Here is a 25,402-nt window from a genome sequence, read left to right as displayed (position 1 = left end):
ATTACCGGTACCTAAAAAAAATGCATGTTTTGCAAGTGTGACCAATGTCCATCTTAAAAAGTTTTGAGAAGCCACCTTAACTCGCTGTTTGAGGATCATGATGAACATATCACTTTTAAACAGTGGACGACAGTTGATAGAGCAGAAATTGTTACGATGATCACGAGTGTTTCAGATTTCATAGAAACCTTGATTGAGAAGCTGGTCTAACTTTTTCCACATAGTTATGTGTCCAAAGCACAATCAAATTATTACAAGTCCAGAAAAGAAAATTTGCAAAAAGGTGAAGTTTTGATTGCAATGGACTTTTTAGAAAATTATTCCTTTCATGTGCAAAATGAAATCTTGGGCTTTCACTGGACACACGCCCAAGCAACTGTGCATCCAGTACTTTGCTATTACAAAAACACCGACTCCGACATGGTTGAACACTTATCCCTTTTCTTTCTATCAGACATAACCTACTGGTTCATGACGTGCAAATGGTGTATTACATTCAAACTGCAAAGTTTAAACGTCTTGTCAAATTTATCTTGTCGTGCTATGGCTGGTACTGGTTTTTAGCATTGTGCCAATTCAATGCACCAACAAACGACTTGCGCTTTATTGAAGTCTTACACCAATACAAAGAAGAAGACAAGCTGGTAGCAGAGGTAGCGCTCAAGTATTTCATGCTACACTCATGGTACTTGTCTGAGGAACTTGCTCCCTTTGCCCTTTTCAGCACCAAGACACTGCCAGCTGAGAAAGCAGCAATGGCAAGAGCAATACTAAAGAAAATGAAAAGTTTCAGACAGCCATTAAAAAGATTTGTAGAAGGTTTTGGAAAACCAAGGTTGATTCTAGTGTTGCCAGCCACCAAGTAGTTGGCTGATTTAATCAATGAAGATTCCTGGTTCCTTTTTGCAGCACTAAAGCTTGGCCATTGTACAAGTTTCATGGACGAAGATGTTCTTCAGTGAGACAGCTGTCCTTCATATGCAGCTTGCTGCAGCACAGTTGTAAGGCAGGATGCAGCTGAACGGGGCCGTCAAGCTTGGATGCGACTATCTTTCATCGGCAAAGTGTGAACAGAGATTACAAACTGTTCTGCAGACTGTTGAAGGGAGCTATCGGCAGTGTCCGAATTAGGGACAGTGGAATAACGGGACGACTCGCTTTATTGATTTTTTTAGCGATATGGACAGCTGGAGGGTCACTGCAAAATTTAAAAATTGGCAGAACTGCAAAAAGTTTTGTTTGCTTTTACGTAAATTCATTTTTAACAAATGAAATGCTATATTTTGCGCGAGGTTTAGGATGCTAGAATATCGACAGAACCTTGCTACAGCAGTGTGAGGTTAACTACTGCTACCACTGTAGCGTGAAATCTATTGCTGCATTATTATGACTAGTATAGCATTACATAAGCATGATATCACATATTTTCATACATTTATTTTGGCAATACACACTTTGTACACTCGTAGACAGGTCACATGCGCTGCACCTGGGTATGCGACATATGGCGGTAGACCTCAAGCTGTAGTTGCACCAAATTTTGTCACAACACTATGACCCTCCAGTTGTCCACCTTCTTTTTGAGTGAGCAATTCCCTACTTCTACCATCCCTAGTCCGAATTTACGGAAGAAGGAAATGAACAGCAATGTTCAATGGATACTGCATATTTAGTTGAACAGGAAACTGTGCCTTTTCCAACTGTGTTATTTCAGTTCGGAAATTTTGCAAATTCAGCAAAACAATGTGCATTTATTGGTGTTTTGTGACCAAAACAGTGACTGTTAAAGTTTAGATAAAGTTCAGCGAATATTTTTTTGCAATAAAATGATCAAAAGGTGTGCAGTTTAGAGAGAAAAACCCTAAAATGAATGATTTAACGCTTTTGGACTAACGGTACATATGTGTACCACAGACATGCCATCTGAAACTAGGCTTTTCGCATTTTTCGCTCGACGTCTATATGTCAAAAATTCATTCGCGATGTGGTACCCCTAGATCCAAATCATTTCGCATAAAACTTCACAGGTGTGTTTACTTTGACAAAAGAAACACTTCTGACAACTGCAGAACAAAGTTTAAACGAAAAAAGGCAGATGATGCACCCTAGTACAGGCCTAGGTTTGAGAAAAACAGGTTTAGCATCAGACTTAAAATCTATGTCTAGTTCATAATCTCGTAAGCACCCGAGTTCAGGCTTGAAAACATCTTTGAACTCGTCACATAAGAGGAAGCATGCTTTCTCCAGATTCTTATCAGGCTTGTCGTATGACTGGATACTCTGTAAAGTAGAATAGTTGGACAGAAGGAATTTATCGATAGAAATTCCTAAAGACGAAATTGCATCACGACCTAGCAAGTTCAGTCCTTTGACTGTCGTGACTACAAAAGGAATATTATCTGACCTTCCCGTGGAAGGACAAGTTACCTGGGCCGTGAAAGAACCCGTGATTGGTACTAGATGCTTGGTAGCAGATTGGAACTGCGACACTGGTGCTTGCAATTGAGGTGCGCCTACCCGAGTCCAGACGTCGTTGGAAAGGAAATTTCCATTTGTAGCAGTGTCCAGATCTAAGTGTGTGGTTACCGAATTAATGGAGATCGGTACTTCCAACTTTGAATTTCGAGGTTTTCTGCAAGAACTAGAAAGCATGTTAATTTCCTCGATACAATTTACCTTAGAAGGTTTGAACTGTCTAGCTTTCTTTCGACAAACACTCTCTAAGTGTCCCGTAATATTGCAGAAATGGCAGGTGGCTTTCTTAAACCTACAGTCATTGGCGTTGTGGTTGGAATTACCACAGCGATAGCATTCTTTATTTTTAGAAGAAAAGAAAGTACCTGTAAGTTGCCTAGTTTTTGGAGGTTTGCTGATGGTCCTTACTTTCGCAACTGGTACTGGTGGAGTGCCGTAAACAGTTTCTTTGGCCACCTTGGCCGCCTCTTCGGTTTCTGATGCAACCTCCACCGCACGTTTGAAAGTAAGTTCATCAGCTCTGATTTTGAATAACGCCTTAAGCACCGCCTCGTTACCTATTGAACAAATAAAACGAGTACGTAAAGCTTCGTCCAATGGATTTGAAATGGATGAGAAGTCACAGGTGGCAGCTGCCTGGCGTATGCGGATGGCTAGTTCTTGAGCTGTTTCACCGGGCTTGCGCTTCATTTCGCTCCAGAAACGGAATCGCTCTCTCACGATGAAGCGTTTTGGGTCGAATTGTTGAGCCATGTAATTTGTAATTTCCGTCATGGTCAGATCGTTGACTTCTTTTGTGTTTGTTTCCTGCGCAGCCAAATTTGTTAACATCTTGTAGATTGTAGGTGATTGATTGGTGAGAAAAACCTGCGGCATTTTGTCTTGTGCGACTGAATGTGCTGCTACAAAGGTGTTAAACCTCTTCCAATAGTCTGCCCACAGTTCAGTGGTGGCATCGAACGTTACGAACTTAGGTAAAGATACCTGATGTTGTATTGTTGTTGGTTGTGGTCTTGAAGTTTGGGCTCGCATTTCTCGTAGTTGCTCCATGAGTAGTTTCGTCTGATCTTGGTGACGTTGTTCTTGTTCTTGGTGACGTTGTTCTTGTTTTCGGTGACGTTCTTCTTGTCTGGCAATTTGCTCCTTCGTCTGGCGTTCTTGGTTGGCAATTTGTTCCTTCGTTTGGCGTTCTTGGTTGGCAATTTGTTGTTGCAGGACTTCGATCAGTTTCTCCATGTTTCTAAAATCCTGTAGAAATTCTGTAAAGATCCTGCCAACGACGCCAGTTAAATGTCTGTTGTATTTCCAGACGTTTAATATAAAATAAACAATAATAATTGTAGCGATAGCCAACCAAGTGAGAAAACCATTTACCTCTTGTTACTTACTGACTTATGTGCACAAAAACAACTCAATATATATCAAGAAAGAAACGCAAAATAATCAACTAAGGAACGTGGTACAGAACGCTCAATTGATTACACGCGCAGTGCGGTGGTAATCAATTCCAACGTCTGTACCAGAAAACGCTGAACTGTGATTATGTAGTGACGCTGGTCACGAGTTACATATATTCAACGTAAATAAAATGACGACTATAACAATAGGCCTACAGTTTTATGCAAAATTACCTGTTTTTTTAACCAAGAAGTCCATATGTATGAAAATTGATTGATTTAATTTTTATCTTCGGACTGGGAAGTTTAATCCTGGCAGTTTGTCATACTTACAGAGGCTTTGAGCCACTGACACAAGGCCAGTTACCGAGGATGACAGAGTGAAGTTTCCGATAGTTGTTGGCAGAGAATTATTCCATTTGCTAGATACAGCAACGTTATCGTTGTGTTCTACCTCATACAAGCAGAGTGGTACATATATAGTCAATCTTGCAGCTACCGCTCCATCGCAAACCGAGAGGTGAGAAATTTATTGAAATTAGTGACGCAATATAAAGTGCTCTTAAAAACACTGATTAAGGTAGGATCCATGAAATTGAATAATAGTTGAAATGCTGCAACATGCCCGAACTTAATTGGAAAGAATGCAGGTCGAGAGTGAACTAAACTGAAATTACACAACATTTATGTAGGCCTATTAGCAACATGCCAAGAATGAATGGATGAAAAGCAATTAGGGTCAACATTTTCATATTTTCAAGTTACTATTTAAAATATAGTAGCATATTATTATAAGGAGCGTTTTGTTTGGTGGATTGCTGTCTATGCAAGGATGTTCAAAATCACTGGATACGAAACTACCTTTTGAGTGTTGCCACGTGTTTTTCATTCAAATACCATTTTCAACAAGATCAGTAGGAAAGTACTACTTGTTCTTAAACCAAGTTTGAAAATGATACACTGCCAAAGAGTCTAGGAATTTCAACTATTTAAACAATCCAAACAAAAATTTGAATCAAAGTGAAAGTAATGTAAACATTTATACTGTACATAACACTAAAGCGAATACTGCAACATCATAAATGCATTGGAAACGAGTAGGCCTACAAGGCTTAGTGCATTATTTGATGACACTGATGAGGATTCACTTTACGCGATTTCAAACCCTTAAGCCAATTTGAGCAATCAATGATTGATATAATTTTAAGTTTATAAGCATAACGAAGAAGATAATACAAGAAATAGAAAGCACAATAAAAGAATAAACTCATGTCTGAAGCACAGCTATCTCTACGCATAAGCCTAACTTTGCATTCCATGCTTCTATAAATTCTTGATTACATGAGTGGGGAAAATTAGATGAGAAATCTTTTTGATAAAATCAAAATATTAGTGATGGAAGTTAACCCTATCTGTAGCGACACGGGGTTTTATGAGGACGCCCCACTCTAGTAGTGAAATATTTCTAAGGAAATATGCTAGAAATGTGAAATTTTTCGACTTTTAGTTTTTATTCTTTGCGAATTTTCTAAACCTAAACTGGTCATTTTTCTACCTACCTTCCCTTCACAATAAGCATTTCGTCTCAGGTGGCTAGACATTTTCGTGCAATGCTAGATACAGTATATATTAAATTTAATGTAAGTGCAATATAAATGTTAGTGCAATTACTTTAAACTAGTTGTAAAAACGTCCAAAAATGCCTTAAATGTATGAGCATAAGTAATTTTTTGTTTAGTTGAGCATTACTTTATGTTATACAATTTCAAAATTTCAATTTTTAAGCTATTTTTGGGAAAGTAGAATAAAAACCAATTTTCTGACGACTTTTCATCTCAAACTCTTTATTTCAATCAATTTGTTGGGTACAATTTTAATTTCTATACGTACAACGTACATGGCTATTATCTTGTAAAATATTTTGGCTCTGTGATTTTCATGGCTCCGTTATTAGCGATTAATTAGCACGGGGCTAAAATAGCCAGTAACGTGCTTTCCGCATACAAAACAGCTCGTATTAAGATAGGGTTAATGAGTAAAACATAATCAAACTTGTTGAAATCTTTAGATATTATTGTAGATTGGGAAAATGTTTCAAATGCAATATATACTCGATTGAATTAATACATCACGGATAAGGTTTTCTGAGTGAAACACAAGCAAACAGATTGACAGCTTTAGACGACCACATCATATTGATATGCCAGGTTTATGTTAGCCGCCTGTGCAGATTGACGAGTAGTGTTCACGTACACTTGTCCAACTTCTTCATAAGTGTTGTGGGCTTTGTTGATGACATCAAGGACAATTTGATGCAGAAGAATGTATTGAGACTGCAATAAAAATAGTTGGTTCAAAGAAAACACATGCAAAGTAGTGGTTACAGAATACACGATGGAAATAGTCAACCACCAGACTTACTTGAGTGGCCACCATGTTGATTCTGTGCATTCTCAGCTCATGAACAATTCCAAATATATCAACAAATGAATGGCGCTCAATGTGTTGAAGCAAACGATCGATTGCAATGAAGGTTCCACTTCTACTTGAGCCGTCGCTGAAAACAAAACAGATTATTGGTTTTTGTGGAATCACAAATGAATGCTAATATAGTGTCTGAAATTACTTAAATGATATCGGTTTTCATACTACAAGATAATTATCTGAGTCATTAATTGAAAGCTGATAATGCATGCATTTCAGTGGTTTTTAAGTTTTGGTACGCGCACCATTAATGCTGTTCAAAAGTATTCCATGTGATACCCAACTATCTTGTATTTATCATAACAAAACCTGTATCCATTATTTTATGTAGTGTTAAATTATTAAAGTTCTGTTAATTGACAAAAAGCAATAAAAAAGAAATTTGTTATAGAGTTGAAGTCTGTGGAGGTGTTAATTTTGTTTTTATCTAATTTGTTAATTTTGTAATTGTTGGACTTTTTGTATAAAGACCGTGGTTAACAATTGTTTTGAAGTAAACTTATGGCCATCGTTGAGAACATATTTGAAAATTCTTACGGAAATTTGCCTATTATGTCGCATTTCTTAACCCTTTCTGTAGCGACACGGGGTTTTACGTGGGCGCCCCACACTGGTAGTGAAATATTTCACAGAATGATATATGCAAGACATGTGAAATTTCTTGACTTCTAGTTTTTTTCTTCGCAAATTTTCTAAACTTAAACTGGTCATTTTTCTACCTTCCTGCCCTTCACAATAAGCATTTCGTCTCAGGTGGCTAGACATTTGCATGCAGTTTTTCAGACATATTTAGGCGCTTGAGATTTGGGCAAACAAATAACATAGGCTAGATTATAAATGTTAGTGCAATTACTTTGAAATGTAAAAACGCCCAAAACTGCCTTATAGTTATTAGCAAAAGTATTTTTTGTTCAGTTTAGCATTACTCTAAGTTATAATTCAAAAATATGAGTTCGATGCGGTCAATTTTAAACGTATTTTCGGGAAATTAGAATAAAAAACCGACCTTTTTCAACTTTAAACCTGACAGTTTTTCATCTTGCGGAAAGTACGTACGCGGAAATTAGATTTCTTAGCTTAAAAGAAAACATCTATTGCTGCGCATTTTGCCTTTCAGAAATTCCCGATTACATCGCATTTCTCAATGATGTGCTTCACATTGTGCTTCGCACATCGACAACTCATCAAATTTTGTTTCAACCAACCAATTTGTTGGAGAATGTGAGAACCTCAGACATCAAGCCTGTCTAGACTTTAGACAGTGATGACAATGAACAGAGGTTATTCCGATGCACTTCTCGCTTTGCATCTCTTCTGTGTTCTCGACGATACCACAACGCTTTCTTTCATATTTCTTTTTACAAACCCACTCATCATTCTCAGTCATGGTGAAACATACAGCAGACTCGTAGCAATTTATTTCACTCTGTGACCTTGACAACTTTTTTTTTTCATTAACCAGTTTGTGAAGTTGAAATGAAATGAATTGTGTTTTTTGTTGTTATTTTACTGTTCTGTAAATGTAATATTTGATCAAATCTTTCTTTGACTGAAAACTTGCTACGCTATACTAGAACATCAAAAAAGATTGTTTAGCTTATTATAATTGCATCATCGTGCATATACTTCCATTCTGCTTTCTCCACAACACAATATGTCCTTCTCCAAACCTGCAGTGCACGATTGTTGGTCCATCAGCGTCTGGTTTCCCTTCAATCACTCGACGAACATCACTAGCAAATCGAACCAAATATTCAGTTGATTGAGGCAACCCGCTGTCAGGCCAATCCGTCATCTGAAGTTGTCTGATGCGTCGTGTCTCTGCTCCCTGAATAACATGATTTTGATCTTGCTGCAAGTAATCAAAAGAAACTGTAGTATTTTGAATTTATAGATCCAGGGACAATATCAGACTAACAACAATCCAAAATCATAAGTAGTCACAAAGATTGGAACAAGTTTGACTTTCAACCGTTTCCAGAAATGAATTTTGTTAAAACCAAGCAAAAACACGTCATTTAACATAATGTGCAGAAATAAACTAGAAATTTAAACGAAGCAACTTCAAACAACTTTTTCATAATATCTTTTATTTACAAGTATATAAATAGTTCAGATGCTATACAACGGCTACGATGACGTATATTAAAAAAATTTCCCAATTTCTAGTTCATTTCAGGTAATGCTTAAATTAGATAAACGCCTAAAACCGTTATTTCGTCATAACTTCACAACGTTCTACTTTCGTAAGCTAACGTTCGTTTCAGCAACATGTTTAAATGTTGCGAATGCACCTTGCAGGTAGTGGTCACAGGAGTAGGAGCTTAATGCTTACCTGCAATCCCTTTTTCTTCCTTTCACAACCATAACTAGCAATATTTTATTTTTTTATTTATTGAATCAGAGGCGGAGATAAAAATTTGATTTTTTATACGCACTTATAATTCTTCACAACGGTTAAATTCAAAGTATACGCATATCGTAAAAGCGTCTTGGAATCCTATCTCGCTTGTTTTACCAATACTAAATTTCAACACAAAAAGGTGAGTGGTCTCTCCACAGACAACGGCTTCCGGCAGAAGCGACAATTAAGAGTAAAGCATATGGATCCACAGGCAGGCCAGGTCACGGAGAAAAAAAAGCAACGCAAATTCAACGTCAGCACAATTAAAAATTAAGAAAGCAATCTAGCTGCCGGAGTAGTAGGTTTGTGTCGTAACAGTGGACTTGCTACAGATCCAAGTCATTCGCTTGTATGTTGTGTGTGTGAGCAGTGGTTGTTTGCTAGACTCTGAAAGTTGTGAAATTGTTGTTGGTAATATTCAAAAACGAAACTTTAAGGAATAAGCAAGTTTTAGCTACCGTAATAAATACGTCAACACACTTTCTGACAGCTTTAGAATCAATTAGTGCGCTTGATGACATAAATAATGCAGGGGTTGCAAATTAATTGTTTAACCACCAGAGAGGGTGACGTTATATTGTAACTGTATCTAATGATGACGAAGTTTTGCTGGAAACTCTTGTTGTACAAGAGTTTCCAGCGGTCAAGACGAGAAAGATTGCTTCTAACCAAGCAACACACGAAATCAGAAACAAAAAAGCGTTGACAAGATATCATGGGAAGAAAATTGTCACAATCAATACTTGCAACTTTTTTATATTAGAAAATATAGCATTTAAACCTATATCGTTGGCGTGGTAGCACAATAAGCACCAGGGAGTTTGATCAAAAGTGGGAAAAACTATCTGGAAAAGGTGATCTGGTACTATGACACTTTCTCAAATGGGCAATCTGCCTAATACAGAAAGCAGTCACTAAGAACACAAATCAATAGCTTTTTTTCTTAGTCTGAATCTTAAAACATTTCACCAGGCTAACACTCACAATAGTATTTCAATAAAATTTTGTTGAAACATTATTGTGAGTGTTAGCCTAGTGAAATGTTTTAAGGTTCAGACTAAAGAAAAAAAAGGCTATTGATTTGTTTTCCTAGTGGCTTTGATTACTCTTTTATCCATCCCAGCGCATATTGCACAAAAAACAACAAATTTCCCTTCACCTGTACTTCTCCATGTTCGCTGATAGTAATACACCCATTTATTAAAAAAAAAAATTTTGAAAAAAATAATTCCAAATTGTTGAGTGTCAGTAGCTAACGCAAGAATATCCAACTAGCATTTAAATTTATATTTGTATATGAGTTTAGGTATTAACGGTTAATAGAGTTGTTTTATATAGCAGCTGTCGATATCAACGTTTCTCCCAAACTTGATTTGCAGTTTTGGCAACAAGTTTCAAAAACCTTGAACACTTCAAAGCTTGAAATGTGGAGACAAAGTTTCAATATTTAATCCAACAACTCTGCAAAAATAAATTTTTAATTACAGTACTAAAATGGGGAAACAAAACAGCAGGGGAAAAATGCAAATAAAAGATGTGAAGTGCATTGCCATAAAGCAGGTAGTTAATAAAAACAATAATTTACTTTATACTGTATGCACAATTTCACCATGTCTACAGTAGGCTACAGTTCTACCGTATGCACAATTTCACCATGTCTACAGTACAGTTCTATTGTATTCACAATGGAGTACAACTTGGATCTATTTTGTTGGAATAATTTCATACTTTGCACAACTTCATTTCTCGCACAGTCCAATCTCTCTTTTGATCTAGTGACGTCATTGATAAGCTCATATCAGCGACTTTTATTGATCTCCCTTCAGCAGGCCAGTAATGATCGCAAAGTCTTTCACCTGCACACAAATAAATTAATGAACAATTATAGCATTGCAATATTTTTAGAACACAATATTCACTTTTTTTATGTGAAATGAAATTGTGGTGAGAATGATTGTTCTAAAGTTGCCCATAAGCGTAATGTAGCCTATATTGTACACACGTTTGCGAGAACAACGTTTCACTTTTGTTGTTTCATGCTGCATGTTCATTGTTCATATTGCTAAAACTAAAACAGTAGGCTAAACTTAATCGAAAATTAAAAAGTTGTGATGACCTAATGATATGAACATCATCATTATCATCGCTATACCGGTCGCCCACATGACTTCTTTTCATCTTCAGCTAGTAAGACATGGCCTCTGTTACTGCTAGCAAGAATCAGTCAAAAGAAAAACATATCATACAGTGCATTACATGGTACAGTATAAACCATATGTGCCAACATTTGTTTTTGTTGAATAAGAAAATACATAATCTTGACATCGAAGCTTTCTGGATAGTCAGATAATTGATTTGATTGATAAAACTATTAAAATTTTATTCACCTAACTAGGCTAGCTCCTATGGTTGAGAAGAAAACAAACAAGGGAGGAGCAATTTATTTCTTGGCACCATACGGAATGCATGGTAGAAACAAAACGCAAAACAAAGCTACCCTGGCATTCCATCACCTTTAACAATGTAATGAAACGAGGAATTTAGCAATTGTTGAAAATTCAACGCATATACTGTAACTTTTCCATTTGCAAATTAGTATGGCAAGTGTTGTCTACAAAGCAAAATTACATACATTTGTACATAAATAAATTTGTAGAAACTTTGTTGCATAATGTTTACATAATTGTGGTGTATGGTATACTGCTGTTCAACAGCATGTGTTGGTCTACATAGCAACGTTACCAACAATCTGTAACTAAGCTAAGATTTTGAATATCAACTTACCAGTATCAACAAGCATAACGATCACTCTGCTGTTCTGCTCCCACACAAGTCTCCAGAAGTCATCACGAGTACTTGCCAATGGTCCTTGAGTGGCGATGTATTCTTTGTTGTGGTTTTCTCCCTGAATAATACAAGGAATTGAAAAGCTTTAAAACATTAAAGGCATTGATTTAAGAATTTAAGTGTAATATTTACTGTACATCGATACTCACTGGAATGAAGCTGGCGTTGATGTAATCACCACCAGATTTGTTGTATAGATTTGAAAGTTTCACTCTTGCAGAGTCATCTGAAAACAATGAGATAATCAAATCAGCTTAGTTAGAGTCTGGTGAATTGTTAACCATGTCAAGATAAAATAATTTCAACTTAAAAAATGTCATCAGTAATGCTGGGAGTGACAATGAAGATGGAAATTGAATGTTGAATGAGTTCACAAACTTATGCAGTACTTCTACAATTCATACAAAAACTTTATAACTTGTTGTTGAATGCAAAGTTGAAGTTCTTAGACAAATATTTATCTAAAATGAAAGTCAATAGAGTTCAACACTCATGCGACAATACGTGCTTAAACTTAACGTTCTAATTCCAAAATATTAAAAAGTCATTTTTTTTAAGTTAAACACGGCGAAGATGGATTGAATGGCACTTATGAAAGGAGATGAGTGTTTGTAGGACCAATTTTTAATCTAACTTTACTTTAAAGCCAACAATTATATTGTTTTCACTTTGATAGCTTTTAGTAAAGTTTTACTTGAAGACAAATTGCTGTTTTTTTCTTGCATACAAGTTCACTGTCACCAATACAAGCTGGCATACGTGTAAGGCGATCTACAAAATCTTTGACAAACTAATATGTTTGCGTGTTAGAATTCAGTTGCAAAATTTGTCATTTTCATCACATGATAGTACAATAGGTTTGTAGTGTAAAGGCATAATACACTGTTATAACCAAATATGCCGCGCAATGGTAATTACGCAGCACTGTGCCTGCTGCTGGGTGACGCAAGGACTGCTACGTGAGCAATTACTGAGATTTTTGTGATTCAGAATGCCAAATGTAGGCTACGTCTTTATATAGGTGAGTCCCGGTAACTGATCAAAATCAAGGCATTGACAACAAATAGATGCATCAGGGTATCTTTGTGGTGGTACAAGGATAAACCCTCTACCCCAGACAACGTTAAAGAAAGGGTGTGATGCCAATTCGGCTATTTTCAAAACCTTGCCATCAGTTCATTCTAGTGCATATCCTACTTACATGGCAATATATTTGTGTATCTATTCTTGGGAGAGTTGACTTCAAGTGTAGCAGATGTTGTAGATTGTTCATTTCCAACAGAAACAAAAGTCTGAAAATATTAAAAAATGATTGAATGAACATCACAGCAGAATCATTAAGAAGTAGTAGAAAAATATATAGAAACGAAATTTAAAAACGCTACAAGTACAAAGGTACGTAAGATTAAAAAAGTTCTTGCCACTCAGCGAATAGTTAAGCAGAGCATATGTGTATGATTTGCTACATAAAAGCGGTAAGATAGCACAGCAGATAAGGCGTTCGCCTTCCAATCATGCAAATTCTGGTTCGATTCCCGAATTTAAAAACAAAGAAATAATATGCAATTTGATGCAGCGCTTTGTTATTGCGCTTGTTGCTTTAAACCTGTTCCATGAAGTTACATATCCCTTCCAGGATACGAAGATATTCGGGAACCGGTTCGGCTTGATGATAAACGAGAGCTGAACGTTTGTCGTATTCGTTATCTGCAGGTCATTGCAGCAGATGAGGCTTATCAACCAATCAGAAGGCAAGATTTAACCCTTTCTACGAGCTGTTTTCGTACGCGGAAAGCACGTCACTGGCTATCTTAGCCACGTTCTAATTAATCGCTAATAACGGGAGCTATAAATATCACAGAGCCAAAATATGTTACAAGATAATACCGTACTTATGTGTATTTTGCGTATAAAAATTAAATTTTTACCAAACAAATTTATTGAAATAAAATATTTGAGATGAAAAAACAAAAAACAAACGTCAGAATGTTGGTTTTTATTCTGATTTCCCGAAAATAGCTTCAAAATTGAAATTTTTGAATTCTAACATAGAGTAATGGTAAATTAAACAAAAAATTATTTTTTCTCATAAATATAAGGCATTTTTGGGTTTTTTTACATTTCAAAGTAATTGCACTAGCATTTATATTGCACTAACATTTAGATATATATCACAAGGATTGCACGAAAATGTTTAGCCACCTGAAATGAAATGCTTATTGTGAAGGGCAGGAAGGTAGAAAAATGACGAGTGTAGGTTTAAAAAATTCGCAAAGACCAAAAACTAAAATCAAGAAATTTCACATTTCTAGCATATTTCTTTCTGTGAAATATTTCACAAATAGAGTGGGGCGTCTTCATAAAACCCCGTGTCGCTACAGATAGGGTTAACCCAGCTGATTGCAGTCATGTGACTCACGCACGCTAGAAAGTAAATTAAGCGAACTTCTCGCCGTCGGTAGCTTAGCCTAGAGGTTTTAAGCGTTAGGAAATTATTAATTTCGATGACGTGTGTTCGATTCCCACCACTGTCATTACTATTTTTCTACTGTAATAAACAAACAACATTGAAAGCAAGAGTCAAACCTCTGGCTGTGCTAGAAGGATCACAATGCTGCAGTGAAAATTATCTCATGTTAAAGTGTTTACCGATCAAAACACCTCATCTGCTGCAGCGACTTACAGATTGAAAACACACAAACAGTTCGACCGATGAGAGCGTTCAAAGATATATAACAGTCGTTTTGACTTGGTGTAGAACCACGTTTGTTGCAGGCAAATATTTGTGACAATAAATTACTAAGTTGTTATGTAAAAAAGCAGGTTTACGTTCACACAAAACATGTCACGGAAAGATCAAAACTCAAAATGTTGTGCAAAAAAGTGTTCAACACGTGCAACATTTTACCTGATGTTCAGCTGTGAGCTTCATTGTCGTCATTGACTTCATGTAGTCATTGAAATTGTTTAGATCAACTTTTCTGCATAAGATAATTGTTTGCGAGCTTATGTTCTTTATTAACGTGTCAAAACAAATTCTTGCACTTTATTATTATAGAAATTCGTTCTCATTATTGCAAAAGTTTTGTGAAGTACAAAAATCTGAATAAATCATTACATCTACGTAATATCAATAAAACTTCAAACACGTTCTGTTTGGTAACAATAACCTGTTTGTCCGGATATCTCCAGCTGAGTTCAAGCTCTCTGAGGAAGTATTTGTTGCGTTCTTTGTGGAAACATCAGATAAGTTCATAAAGTTGTCTCTACATGAAGAAGAAAAATTACAAAAACTTTGTTTGTCTTATGAGTAACAAAAATTGACTGAAGGGATAGTTTTATTATTTCTTGAGGCTGTTCATTTTTCCATTTTATTTTTTACTTTTTTATTTTTTATACTTTCTAATAAGCTGCGATTTTTATCATAGCGTCATTAAATTATTTGAAGATTTGGTTGAGGTACAGATCTAGAATATAGCGAGGAGAAAGTTTATCATTGCTCGAAGCTGCACTACTTTTGGTCTGAATCTCTTCAGGAGCTTTCGCTAGAACAAATCAACGTGAATGCGTTGAGTTATTTATAGATACAAGAAGAAAAACAAAAATCAATTTTGGCTAATCAACGTTGACATCTTTTGATGTAGAATTATGCACCAAAATGAACTCGTTTATGAACTTAAAATTCCTTCGTTAATATGAAATTGCTCTTTGTTTATCCAATTTTTTTCTTTTCGTTTCTCGTTTTTCTTTCTATCAATAAATACTACTGTACAGTGTACAGTATAGCCTACACTACATTTAGGTAGTTTATTCTGACAACAAACTCTTGAAGAGAGTCAAACGAAAGTCTGCAGCTTCGATTTGTGAAATAACTTTTTCTCGCCATATTTCAAATATTTCTGATATCCATCTTATTCAGGAAAACTTCTTTAATTTTTCCTCATTGAAGAGAAACTATTATTTTGTTTTGTTACACAAGTGATTGTTTTGTTACACAAGTGATTGTTTTGTTACACAAGTGATTGTTTTTGCAAAGCAAATTGGCGAAGTGGCGAAACAATCAACAATCAAGGTCTAGCCTTGGCCATACTCTTGTGTACATTAGAAAGTGATGTTTTGGTTAATTAATTGCCCTGGAATGACATATTGAGCTCCAGAATTCCATTTCATACTAATTGCAGTTGTATAAGTTTACCTACCTCTGGCTGCCTTTGTTTTGGTTTTTTTGATAACAATTCATTCCCACCAAGATGGCAATGACAACAAGAGCAACAATCCCAACAGAAAGTCCAACAATCACTGATGAATATAAATATTTTAGAGTGTGGAAAGAAATAACATTGAATATTTTTTATGATACCTCAACACTAGAACCACGGAGTTGCCAAAACCGACACTTTATTATTTTCGGCATCTGAATTTTGCAATTATTTGTTCTCCTACTGCCAGGAGAGCTTCAGTAGCTTCATATGATTGCACTAGCTTAACTTTTAAACCGTGTTGATAAACATTGTGATAATAATAAGTTGTTTATCAGCATATATACCTCTAACAACTGAGGTGTGGAAGTCGACACCAGCTGGGTTTGGTTACATTACCGGTACTCAGACTGTGTTATCATTGATATCACAAAAGAATAACAACAGATAAATTTAAATAGAACGGTTTCGGATAATTTTTGCTGCAACGTATTTTACAAGCAGAAAAATTAGAAAAGCACTTCACAAAATATTCAATTTGTTAACGTTCAATTTCTTGACAAATAGATAGACACATGTCAAACTAGGTTGGAGGTAATTTACATCACGAAGGGGTAAACTGAAAGTGTTCCATTTGATAAAGGTTTTATAATTTATACGAGTAGCATGCCCTCAATATATTCCTTTGGAAAAGTAATTTCTGTGCTGCAGGAGGAGTCTGGCAATAATGGGTCCCATAAACAAAGTGATGAAAAACAACTATAACATCTTAATGATTCAAACATCTCATTTGATGATGACGAAGAAGAAACGACTTCAATTTCAGTGACATTTTCAGTAAACGCAGAAAGCTCCCAGACAGCCAGTTTATCTCGTCCAAATTTGGTAAAGATCTAAGCCAGATAAAGTGGTTGTCTGGGTTGGGTGCCTCTGTTGTCTGCCTGAGCTGTCCGTACTAACCCACCTAACATTGTGCGTGCGAAACCTGGGGTCAACCAACTCTGCTCTTCAACCTAGATTTGTTAGAAGCTCCTAGAAATGTTGGCATTGGTTCAATGTAAATGCAGTGTTAAAAAATAAACAAGCATAGGGCCTACACCTTAGGAGAAGCCAAAAAAGTAAGTTAGACTTTTTTTGACTTTGGAAAAACTAAAAGCATTTATAGCTTTGCAATTTGCCAGGGGAATATAGGGCAAAATTCAACCGGTTGAGTTTTTTTGAAGCAAGAAATAAAGTTCAAAATACTTTCTAAAAGGGATTTTTTTGCGGAAATAAAATAAATTTCTGAAGTTTAACGGCAAAAGAAATTTGCAAAGCTTATGATGCCAAATGAGCCAGTAAAGTTTGGTACGCAATTTTTGATTTTAACAAAAGTCAGATCCAAGTTGGTTCGAATTGTTTGTCTTGAAAGCAAAATTTACCTTTTTGATTATTTTACAACTGGTTGATGAGCCTAGTAGTGCATTTGCAGACAAACATGCAAAAATTATACATAATAAAACAAAGGAAGAACTCCCTAGATCTCCCAACATGCAACGAAGATGTGTTGGGTAGTTTGGAAACAATAATACTTTAACTTTTACCAGCACTGATGAAAGCTAACCTGCAAAATATGTGGCACTGGTGATGGGAAAAGTATTGAATGCAAGAAGGAATGCCCCGCGCAGCAATAATAACTGTCAAGACACTATTAACAAAACTACAATTTTTTACTTAAGAACTTACAATTATTTGCCCTGACTTAGTTTGATTCTCAACAAACTACACATGTCTGCTTAAATAAACGTTTAACACGTGATTTAGAGGGATTGGTGTCGATTTCGCCATCTTCCGTTTTTAACGGTATAAAGTTGCTATCGTCGTTCTAGTGTTAAATAGTTTCCATAACCTAATGAAGTTGCAGAACTATGAAACGAAAAGAAAATGCCATCAATCAAAACTTTGAAACAGTTATAATTTGAAAGCAACAGTTGAAGCAAGTTTAAAGTGACAACAAAAACAACATCATCATCAAATGACAACAACAACAAGAAAAATGGGTTGCAAGGCCAAGTATTTGGTTCAAAGTTGAAGGTTTAGGAAAGTTTCTAAACTAAATCTTTTATTACTCAAGCCTCAATTCTTGTACTGCTTGTGGTAAACGAAACATTTTCTTTGTTTTGACTCAAATGTTCTCATTGAGTTTCAGATGGGAAAGCCACACCTCCCGATGAACAATATGTGGCATAAGGAGAGAAGTTTGGAAAGAATAATAAAATGTAGTTTTAATAGTGAAGAGTGATATCTGTGACATTCAGAATCGGACTTCTGCACTTTTTACGTGCTAAAATTTTGCAAAAGCGTTGTGTGATTGCTTCAAGCACTTTTCCAATGCTAACTTTAAGTAAGTAAAATGTGACTTAGGCATTTTTAACTACACTCTTCAAATACAAAACTGCATTGCCCTATTTTACAAGGTCGACAGCATAAAACGCATGCAAACATCTTCGAAATGAAACAAAATTCTACAAACCTTTACTATATCCCTATTTTATTGTTCAGCTGCATGCCTATGCCCAGAATGAGCCCGGTCAACTGGTGACGGCATGCTTTACGCCCTGGTCTCACTTTAACAACGGTTAGTGCATTACTGGAAATTATCTGAAATACGCGCAGTCAAAAAGGCCAAAATGTATGACGACACTTGTTCTAATAACGTTAAAGTTGAATAAAAAGCAAAAGTTTTCTTGTCAGTTGTGTGCATCAATCGACAAATTAGTAAAAGTATCAAAATATTTTGCGTATCGGATGACAGAAACGGCGATTACTTCATGGGTTTTCAAAAAGTGAGATATTTGGTTAAAACGATTTTTATTGGTGTTTTATCAGTTGTTTGACTTATTCCCTTCTTACAGCAAGACAAGCAATTATATTTATAGTAGGCCTACGATGCAGTATGTTTCGTTTAGGAAATGTTACTGTTGAGAAATCCATAGAAGTCAGTACTTGAAGTTCAGCACTTCACTCATGTTTTGCTTCATACACCATTACATACAAATCGCTTAAATTACAGCAAGTTTTGAACAATTGTGCATAAACTCTTACAAGTTTCAGAACTTGCAGTTGGTTCCTTTTCCGTTATTGCAGATAATTGATGTCTTTCACCTTCCTCTGTTGTCCCATAAATGTTTGTGGTGGTTGTATAGATATTGACGTCATATTCAGTTTCGGGTTGAAGATTTGATATGGTGTAGACAGTTTTGGAAGGTAATAAGTTAGCCCTCTGTAAACCAAAGAAGTAAAATAAAAGTCCAGTCATTATACTGAAGATTTTACAGCATTCAATGTTGTCTCTATCTGCAAAAATTACGTTTTCAAGAATTTTTTTTTATACGTATCTAGCAATTGCTTGCCAATCATACAATTTTGGTTCAACTCGAGACTTAAGGTAAATGAAATAAATCTTTAACCGGTGCGCGACAAATCGAGAGGGGCACAGATGCTGAAGGGAAGTGGCTATCCTATTCTTGTTGGTATTAAACACGAGAAACCAATTTCTAATATCCCGATGCTTGGTATCAAGTATGGGATTACTACCTTTTTCTGTATTACGTTAATGTGCATTAAGTGCCGGGGGAGCTTATTACGCAGTAAATATCCAATTTCTCCGTAAGATGCAATTTGGAAGAACAAAAATCCACGAGTAGTTTTGATGAATTTGATGGGAACTTACCAACAAAACATCTGCAATTACATATTCAATGACGATCCATTCCGAGGATCCTTGTGGTGAACTCCATTTTAAAGTGATGTCACTAGATGATGTCGTCACAATGAGGTCATTAAGTTTGGAAGGTCCTGTAGAATAAAAAATTTGAAAGCAAATTTGATCTAGCTGTTCACAACTTTGTTAAACTTTAACATCAACACAACGAACTTGTCGTGTGGCTTTTAAAACTCTTCATTCCCATTCCTGCAGAGTTGAAAGCTGTCACAGTGACGTCATACTGCTCTCCAGGAATTAGATCACGTGCCGTGTTATGGTAGGTAGAAAGTCCTGGGGTGTGGTTGACCTTGTAAGTACTCCCATTTGTACCAGTAGCGACCACCCATTCAACCAAATAACCATCAATATCATCTCCTCCATTGGGTTTCCTCCATTCCATGGTCATCATAGTCGTAGAGTCTTCAGGTGAAGATGAAATGTTGAACTTTCTCACTACGTTGCAAACTATTGAAATAAATGGATATGAGATTTTGAGTACATGCAATTAACCAGGTTGCAGGTATTTTAAATTTGTGTTTCACAATGTAAACACCCCCATGCAAGCAGGAATCATATCGTCTTAAGCTTAAAAGCGAGAAGAAAATTGCTTTGCTGCTTTCATGAATTGGTCAAAACTCAGTCAAATAAACATTGTAACGGCTACATCGCTTACAGCAAGGTTACAATTGATTGGTGCCTAAAGAGAACTGTACATTAACAATGGTTGTCACTTATTTGTTCTCTCACAAAGTCATTATAAACAACAGATTGATACCATTGTGATCTCAACAATGTCTAGGAAATATTGTCGAGCGTTGTTTCATTGTTTTTTGTTTTGTCTTTCTGTCGCAAATGTCTGTTTTGGATTGTGTTTACACCTATTCAACTAGCTTTAATGCATTTCTAAGCAAAATAGATGTCATCTTGAGCTGTTAGCAATTTTTTTTTTTTTATTTACCTGAACATTTTCCTTGCATCTAGGACTAGACCACAGTTCCTGCCTGTACTATCAGGCATCGCCTCAGGTAGACTTCGTAGGGAAAACCACATACGCAGTCTGGTCCTACAAGCTATGTCAAGAGATGATCACCCCCTCAACCAGATTGTCATACTCACACTCCCAAAAGCTCAAGAGCTTGAAATCTCGACGCACGTTTTCCAGACATGCTGCAGCTATCTGTAAATCCAACTTCCACATTTCCGAAGTTTGGAACAGTTAATGGAGAGAAGTTGCGAGACCAACCCAATTCACAGTCCTTCCCAATACCAACACTCCACCTGGAGCAGAACCACCTCGGAAGGAATGGGTGAAGCTCAATCGTCTGCGGACTGGAGTTGGTCGTTTCAACAGTAGCATGTTCCAATGGGGCCTCGCCGATTTACCATCTTGTGAGTGTGGCTCAGATTTTCAAACTGCACACTACATTATCTACCAATGTCCTGTATATCGACCCCAGGACAGATATGTGGACCTCACAGTGCTCGATGAATACACAATCCATTGGATGCTGCGCCTGGATGTAACAACGTGTACTGCGCAGTGCGCAGGCCTCAAACGCAAAAAAAAGATCCATAAAAAAACTTTGTAATTATAAAATGAACTTGCTCAACCTGATAAAAGGAACCAGTAGGTAAGTGGAAAAATGACAAGTTGTCAAGTTAGCTAAGTGTCATTAAAAAGTATGAAGAAAATGATCATACGAAATGCCTAATTTAAAATTGAAAGTGTTGATTGCCTACCTAGTATCACCGATCATACAAAATAGGCTACTTAGTCTAAACTTGAAAGTGCCTACCTAATAAGTTCCTTTTGTGGCATAAAAGTAATCAAGTCTTGAAAAAGGTCATTCTGGTTGGGCTGATAATGCAGTTGGCCCTAATTGTAATTTGGGCCAACATGTTTTAAAATTGCAATTACAGTACATTACGCAACAAAAATTTTTCAATTATAATTAAATTCAATTACAATAGTCCATAGATCCAAGTTTGCTCTTAGCCACATTTTACTGTGAACTTAAAATCTACATTTATGAGCAGGTTATCCCCATTGATTTGTTTTGCAGATATATTTTTAGATTTACAGGATCCATGATAATTCTTCTATTGCTTAAATTTCACATCATAAACTTTCAACCCCACCAATGTGAAGTCCACGATAATGAATTTAAACTAAATGTTAAATTTTCTTGTTCGATTATCACTATTATGGATAACTTTATTATGAATTCTTTTATTTCTAATATGAATACTTATCTCATAATTTTCATGTCAATTCTTCATTTTGCTGGATCCGGTGTCATCTATCAGAATTAGTGGCCTACTCATATTACTATACTTCAAAAGTATACCGTACATGTTATGCAATGTTATATGTGATCTTCGATATTGAATTAATTTCTTAAAAGCATAATCTTAAGTCACATTACATTTGTGAATACAAAAAAAAAAAAGATTTCGTTGGCAGAAACATTATTTGCTGTGAATAACTGCCATCTCAGGCATAGATTGCATGCATCTTAGGCATGCATAGATAACTGCCATAGATTTCGTCAACAACAACAACAACTATGTAAACTAAACTGTGTAATTACAATTCAACTGAATATTTTTTGCATAAACTTTGCAACGTTTCTAATTGTGGTAAACTGTGTTGTGCTTTCAAAAAATTTATAGCATCTACCATTTAAATTATGTATACTAATAGTAGCCTACACACCAATCTACAGCCAACTGCCAACAAACATGCAAATTTGGTATTTGTTTTGGCTTTCCCTCGTTTCAATTTGCTGTTGATAATGTAGGCGAAAATAAAATCGAATTTCATTGATCATTGTAAATCTTTTGTTTTGTAGTATGGTTAACGAAAACAGTTTCGTCATTTCCTGTCGTATTCCAGTTATCAGTGGGGTATAAAAAAATATCACATACATGAAGTAGATTTGATGCAGCTCTAAACATTTGAAGCAAATAATTTACAATATTTTTTGCTTGTATCGGCTTCATTTCTTTTAACCCTTAGAAGGTTAGGCTTCTGGAGTCTTGCTCAGTTTGGGGGGGGGGGCTGTCAATTCTTCTTATGCTTTAGGAGTGATATCTCTGTTATTTTTTAAGGCACAGTTTCAAAATTTGGGATTCAATTTGTAAAATTATTCACGCTGAGCATATCTGAAAATTAAAACTATGTGAATTTTAGAACTGCTCATATACGTTGAAATGTTGAAGTAACTTATGACTGTAATTGTAGCGTCAGTTTGCACATTATTTTTGGGTAGAGTAATGAAGAACATGCATTGCAATGTTGTGATTAAAAATTTTTACATAATTTTACATACAGCCAATTCCCTTCACGCTGTGAAACAGTTAGGACTATCGAGACATGGGCCAAATTTATTACTTTCATCCAGCTAGTGGGAAAAGTTTGAACAATAGAGAATGAAATATTTCAGAGGATGTGCTGAGAAATGCCTTATATCTCTCAATTTATAACCTTTATTTGCTCAAAATTTCAGCTCAATAGAGGTGAATAAAAGTTAGGAAAGTTAAGAAATCTCGTAGTCGCAGCCTCAGTGGTTTTAGAGATACAACTGTTAATACAAAAAAGTTAAATTGACAGCCCTCCCAACCTTCAAAGGGTTAAGAGTATCATACTTTTGTTTCGTGTTGATCACGATTTAAAACAAAAATAACCTCAAGCATTCTTCTGTACGTTGATTGTCAAGCCATCCGATTTGTTACAGTTTCCAGTCTTTTTCAAATTTTTTTGACTATTGCAGACTGTTCTACTAAAATTACTTAAAATCATAATTTGTCTTCTTTTAATAGGTTGATATTATTACGTTAGCTTGTGCTGCGCTGAGAGGCAATCAAAAGTGAAAAGTGAGAGGTTTAACAAAAATTTAACAGAGCCAACTGTCGGAACTAAATGAAAGTTGTTAACTGACATTCAAATGTCTCCTATATTCACTACTTGGAAACGCTATAATTGATAAAACTTCTACAATCAGCTTGTTTTCAATTACAAAATAGGTCAATTTCCTCGAGAACATTGCAAAAACCTCAATCACTATCTACCTGTGAGATCTCCTGGGCGATAAACGAAAAAAATGGCACAGGAAAATGTGATACTGAAAAAAACGGCACTGGAAAAAAGGGCACAGAAAAATGGCACAACTTCAAAAAAGGAAAATATGGCACAATACTAATTCTTTGCTGAACTTGGAGTGAGAGATTCAGGAGTTTAGGGAGAGAGATCATTTTCACATAAGTTACACTCGAAGTCTCTAAAGCGAATAATGTGACCGGCGCTATTGACGTGTTCCCGGCAATGTGAAGTAATTTTCAAAGAGGTTCTACAGGAGTTGCTGTTGTTCAACGTAGACCCTTTTCCGCTTCTTCTTAGGAGGTTGGTCTACAGCATCTTGTGCAAGAATGGTAGTGACTGTAGCTCCTTCCAGCCTAAGTGCCTTAATACACTTCCAGATGGAAGGATAGTGGTGTCCAACGAGATGAAAGAAACGACAGTTCATCAGTCACACTGGTTGATGGTTCTGGGGGACAGCCATTGACAGTTGGCTCAGGCACTCAGGAAGATATTGAAGAGATACGCTCTAGTTGACCCTAGCATCATCCAGATGACGTCGACGGCCAAGACGGTAGGTGCCACTGCTTGAAGTGATGACAAAACTCCATGTCACTACAGACCTGTCTGAAGTGAATGGTGTGTCTCCTTGAATTCCAAATGAAGCACGGAAAAGTTAGTGCCATTTTTTCCTCTTGTATTTGTGACATTTTTTCTTGGGCTAGTTTTTCTTATGCTGTTTCTTTCAGTGCCATTTTATCCCTGTGCCATTTTTGTCTAAAATATTCCTGGGCATAAAAAATTCCAATACTTTCAAATTGGGCTTAACAAACGAAGTTCGGCTTGAAGTTTTCAAGGTTGAAAAATATCTATTTGTTGCATGGTTGCGTTACAACAAAGAAGTAAGTTTTTATGCAATTAGGTTTTAAAATATTTTCATTCTCAGCTTTAATGCTTCACTTTATTTTGCTTTAATTTGTGATTGAAGTACAAATCCTACCTGTTGTTCCAGGTATTGAAGAACTTCTATCACTTCTTTTCTTGTCATTGTTCGTAATAGAAACAACGCTGATCATGTATTCAGTGTTGGATTGGAGTTCAGTGATTGTTATATTTGTGGTGCGGTCAGTTGTTGTCCTTTCCTTTTTATCATTACTGCCAGTGGTTGGTTTATAATATACAGTATAATGAATAACTGATTGAACATCGTTTGCATCACCATCATCCCATTCAACAAAGCCTTCAATTGTTGTTGTGCTTGAAATTCTCACGTTTATTGGTGGTGCAGGTCCTGAAAATGAAATAATTTAATATTGAAAGCACTTAAGCCTAAAAGCTGATTGTTGTTTTTCTTTAACTAACTTACTAGACATTTATTGCTATGAATTAACAGTTTATAGAAAATACTCACCCGTTTCAACTCCTGAAACAATTGTGGGAACACTACTTTCTCCATTTGCATTGACAGCACACACAGCGAGATTGTATTTCGTTCTTGCTGTTAAGGCTGTTCCGTCACTTATTTCAGTAAACGTAAACTGAAGTAAACGACAGAGAATTATGTTACTACAGTCTGCAGCTTGAAGGCAATATTTAATGGCAGAATCGTTAAGTTTAAATGCTATGATCTATCTACAAAATGATAGTACCCGACAAATCTGATAACAGCCCAACGCATCAGCAATCAATTTATTTGCAACTGATTCCTAAATCTCTAATTAGAAACATTTGTAAGTGAAGAGAAATGTCAGTTAAAAGTATGTTCGCTGAGTA

The 25,402-nt window shown here is 35.9% G+C and overlaps 1 protein-coding gene across 1 annotated transcript; it reads right to left on the bottom strand.

Moving 5' to 3' along the window:
* Positions 1–5,905: 5,905 nt before the first annotated feature.
* Positions 5,906–14,987, bottom strand: LOC145771379 (receptor-type tyrosine-protein phosphatase beta-like). Its single transcript, XM_082583135.1, has 9 exons — positions 14,778–14,987; positions 14,516–14,588; positions 12,809–12,899; positions 11,757–11,833; positions 11,545–11,665; positions 10,489–10,616; positions 8,027–8,184; positions 6,294–6,429; positions 5,906–6,205 (listed from the first exon to the last, which is right to left on the bottom strand). The coding sequence occupies exons 1-9, from the start codon at positions 14,861–14,863 to the stop codon at positions 6,050–6,052; spliced, it is 1,026 nt and encodes a 341-aa protein (XP_082439261.1). The 5' UTR covers positions 14,864–14,987; the 3' UTR covers positions 5,906–6,049.
* Positions 14,988–25,402: the final 10,415 nt, after the last annotated feature.

The sequence above is a fragment of the Aplidium turbinatum genome, chromosome 5, assembly GCF_918807975.1.
Source record: "Aplidium turbinatum chromosome 5, kaAplTurb1.1, whole genome shotgun sequence".
In the NCBI taxonomy this organism is placed as follows: domain Eukaryota; kingdom Metazoa; phylum Chordata; class Ascidiacea; order Aplousobranchia; family Polyclinidae; genus Aplidium; species Aplidium turbinatum.
Note: the sequence above shows the minus strand (reverse complement) of the source record. Positions and strands in the feature narration are given on the sequence as shown.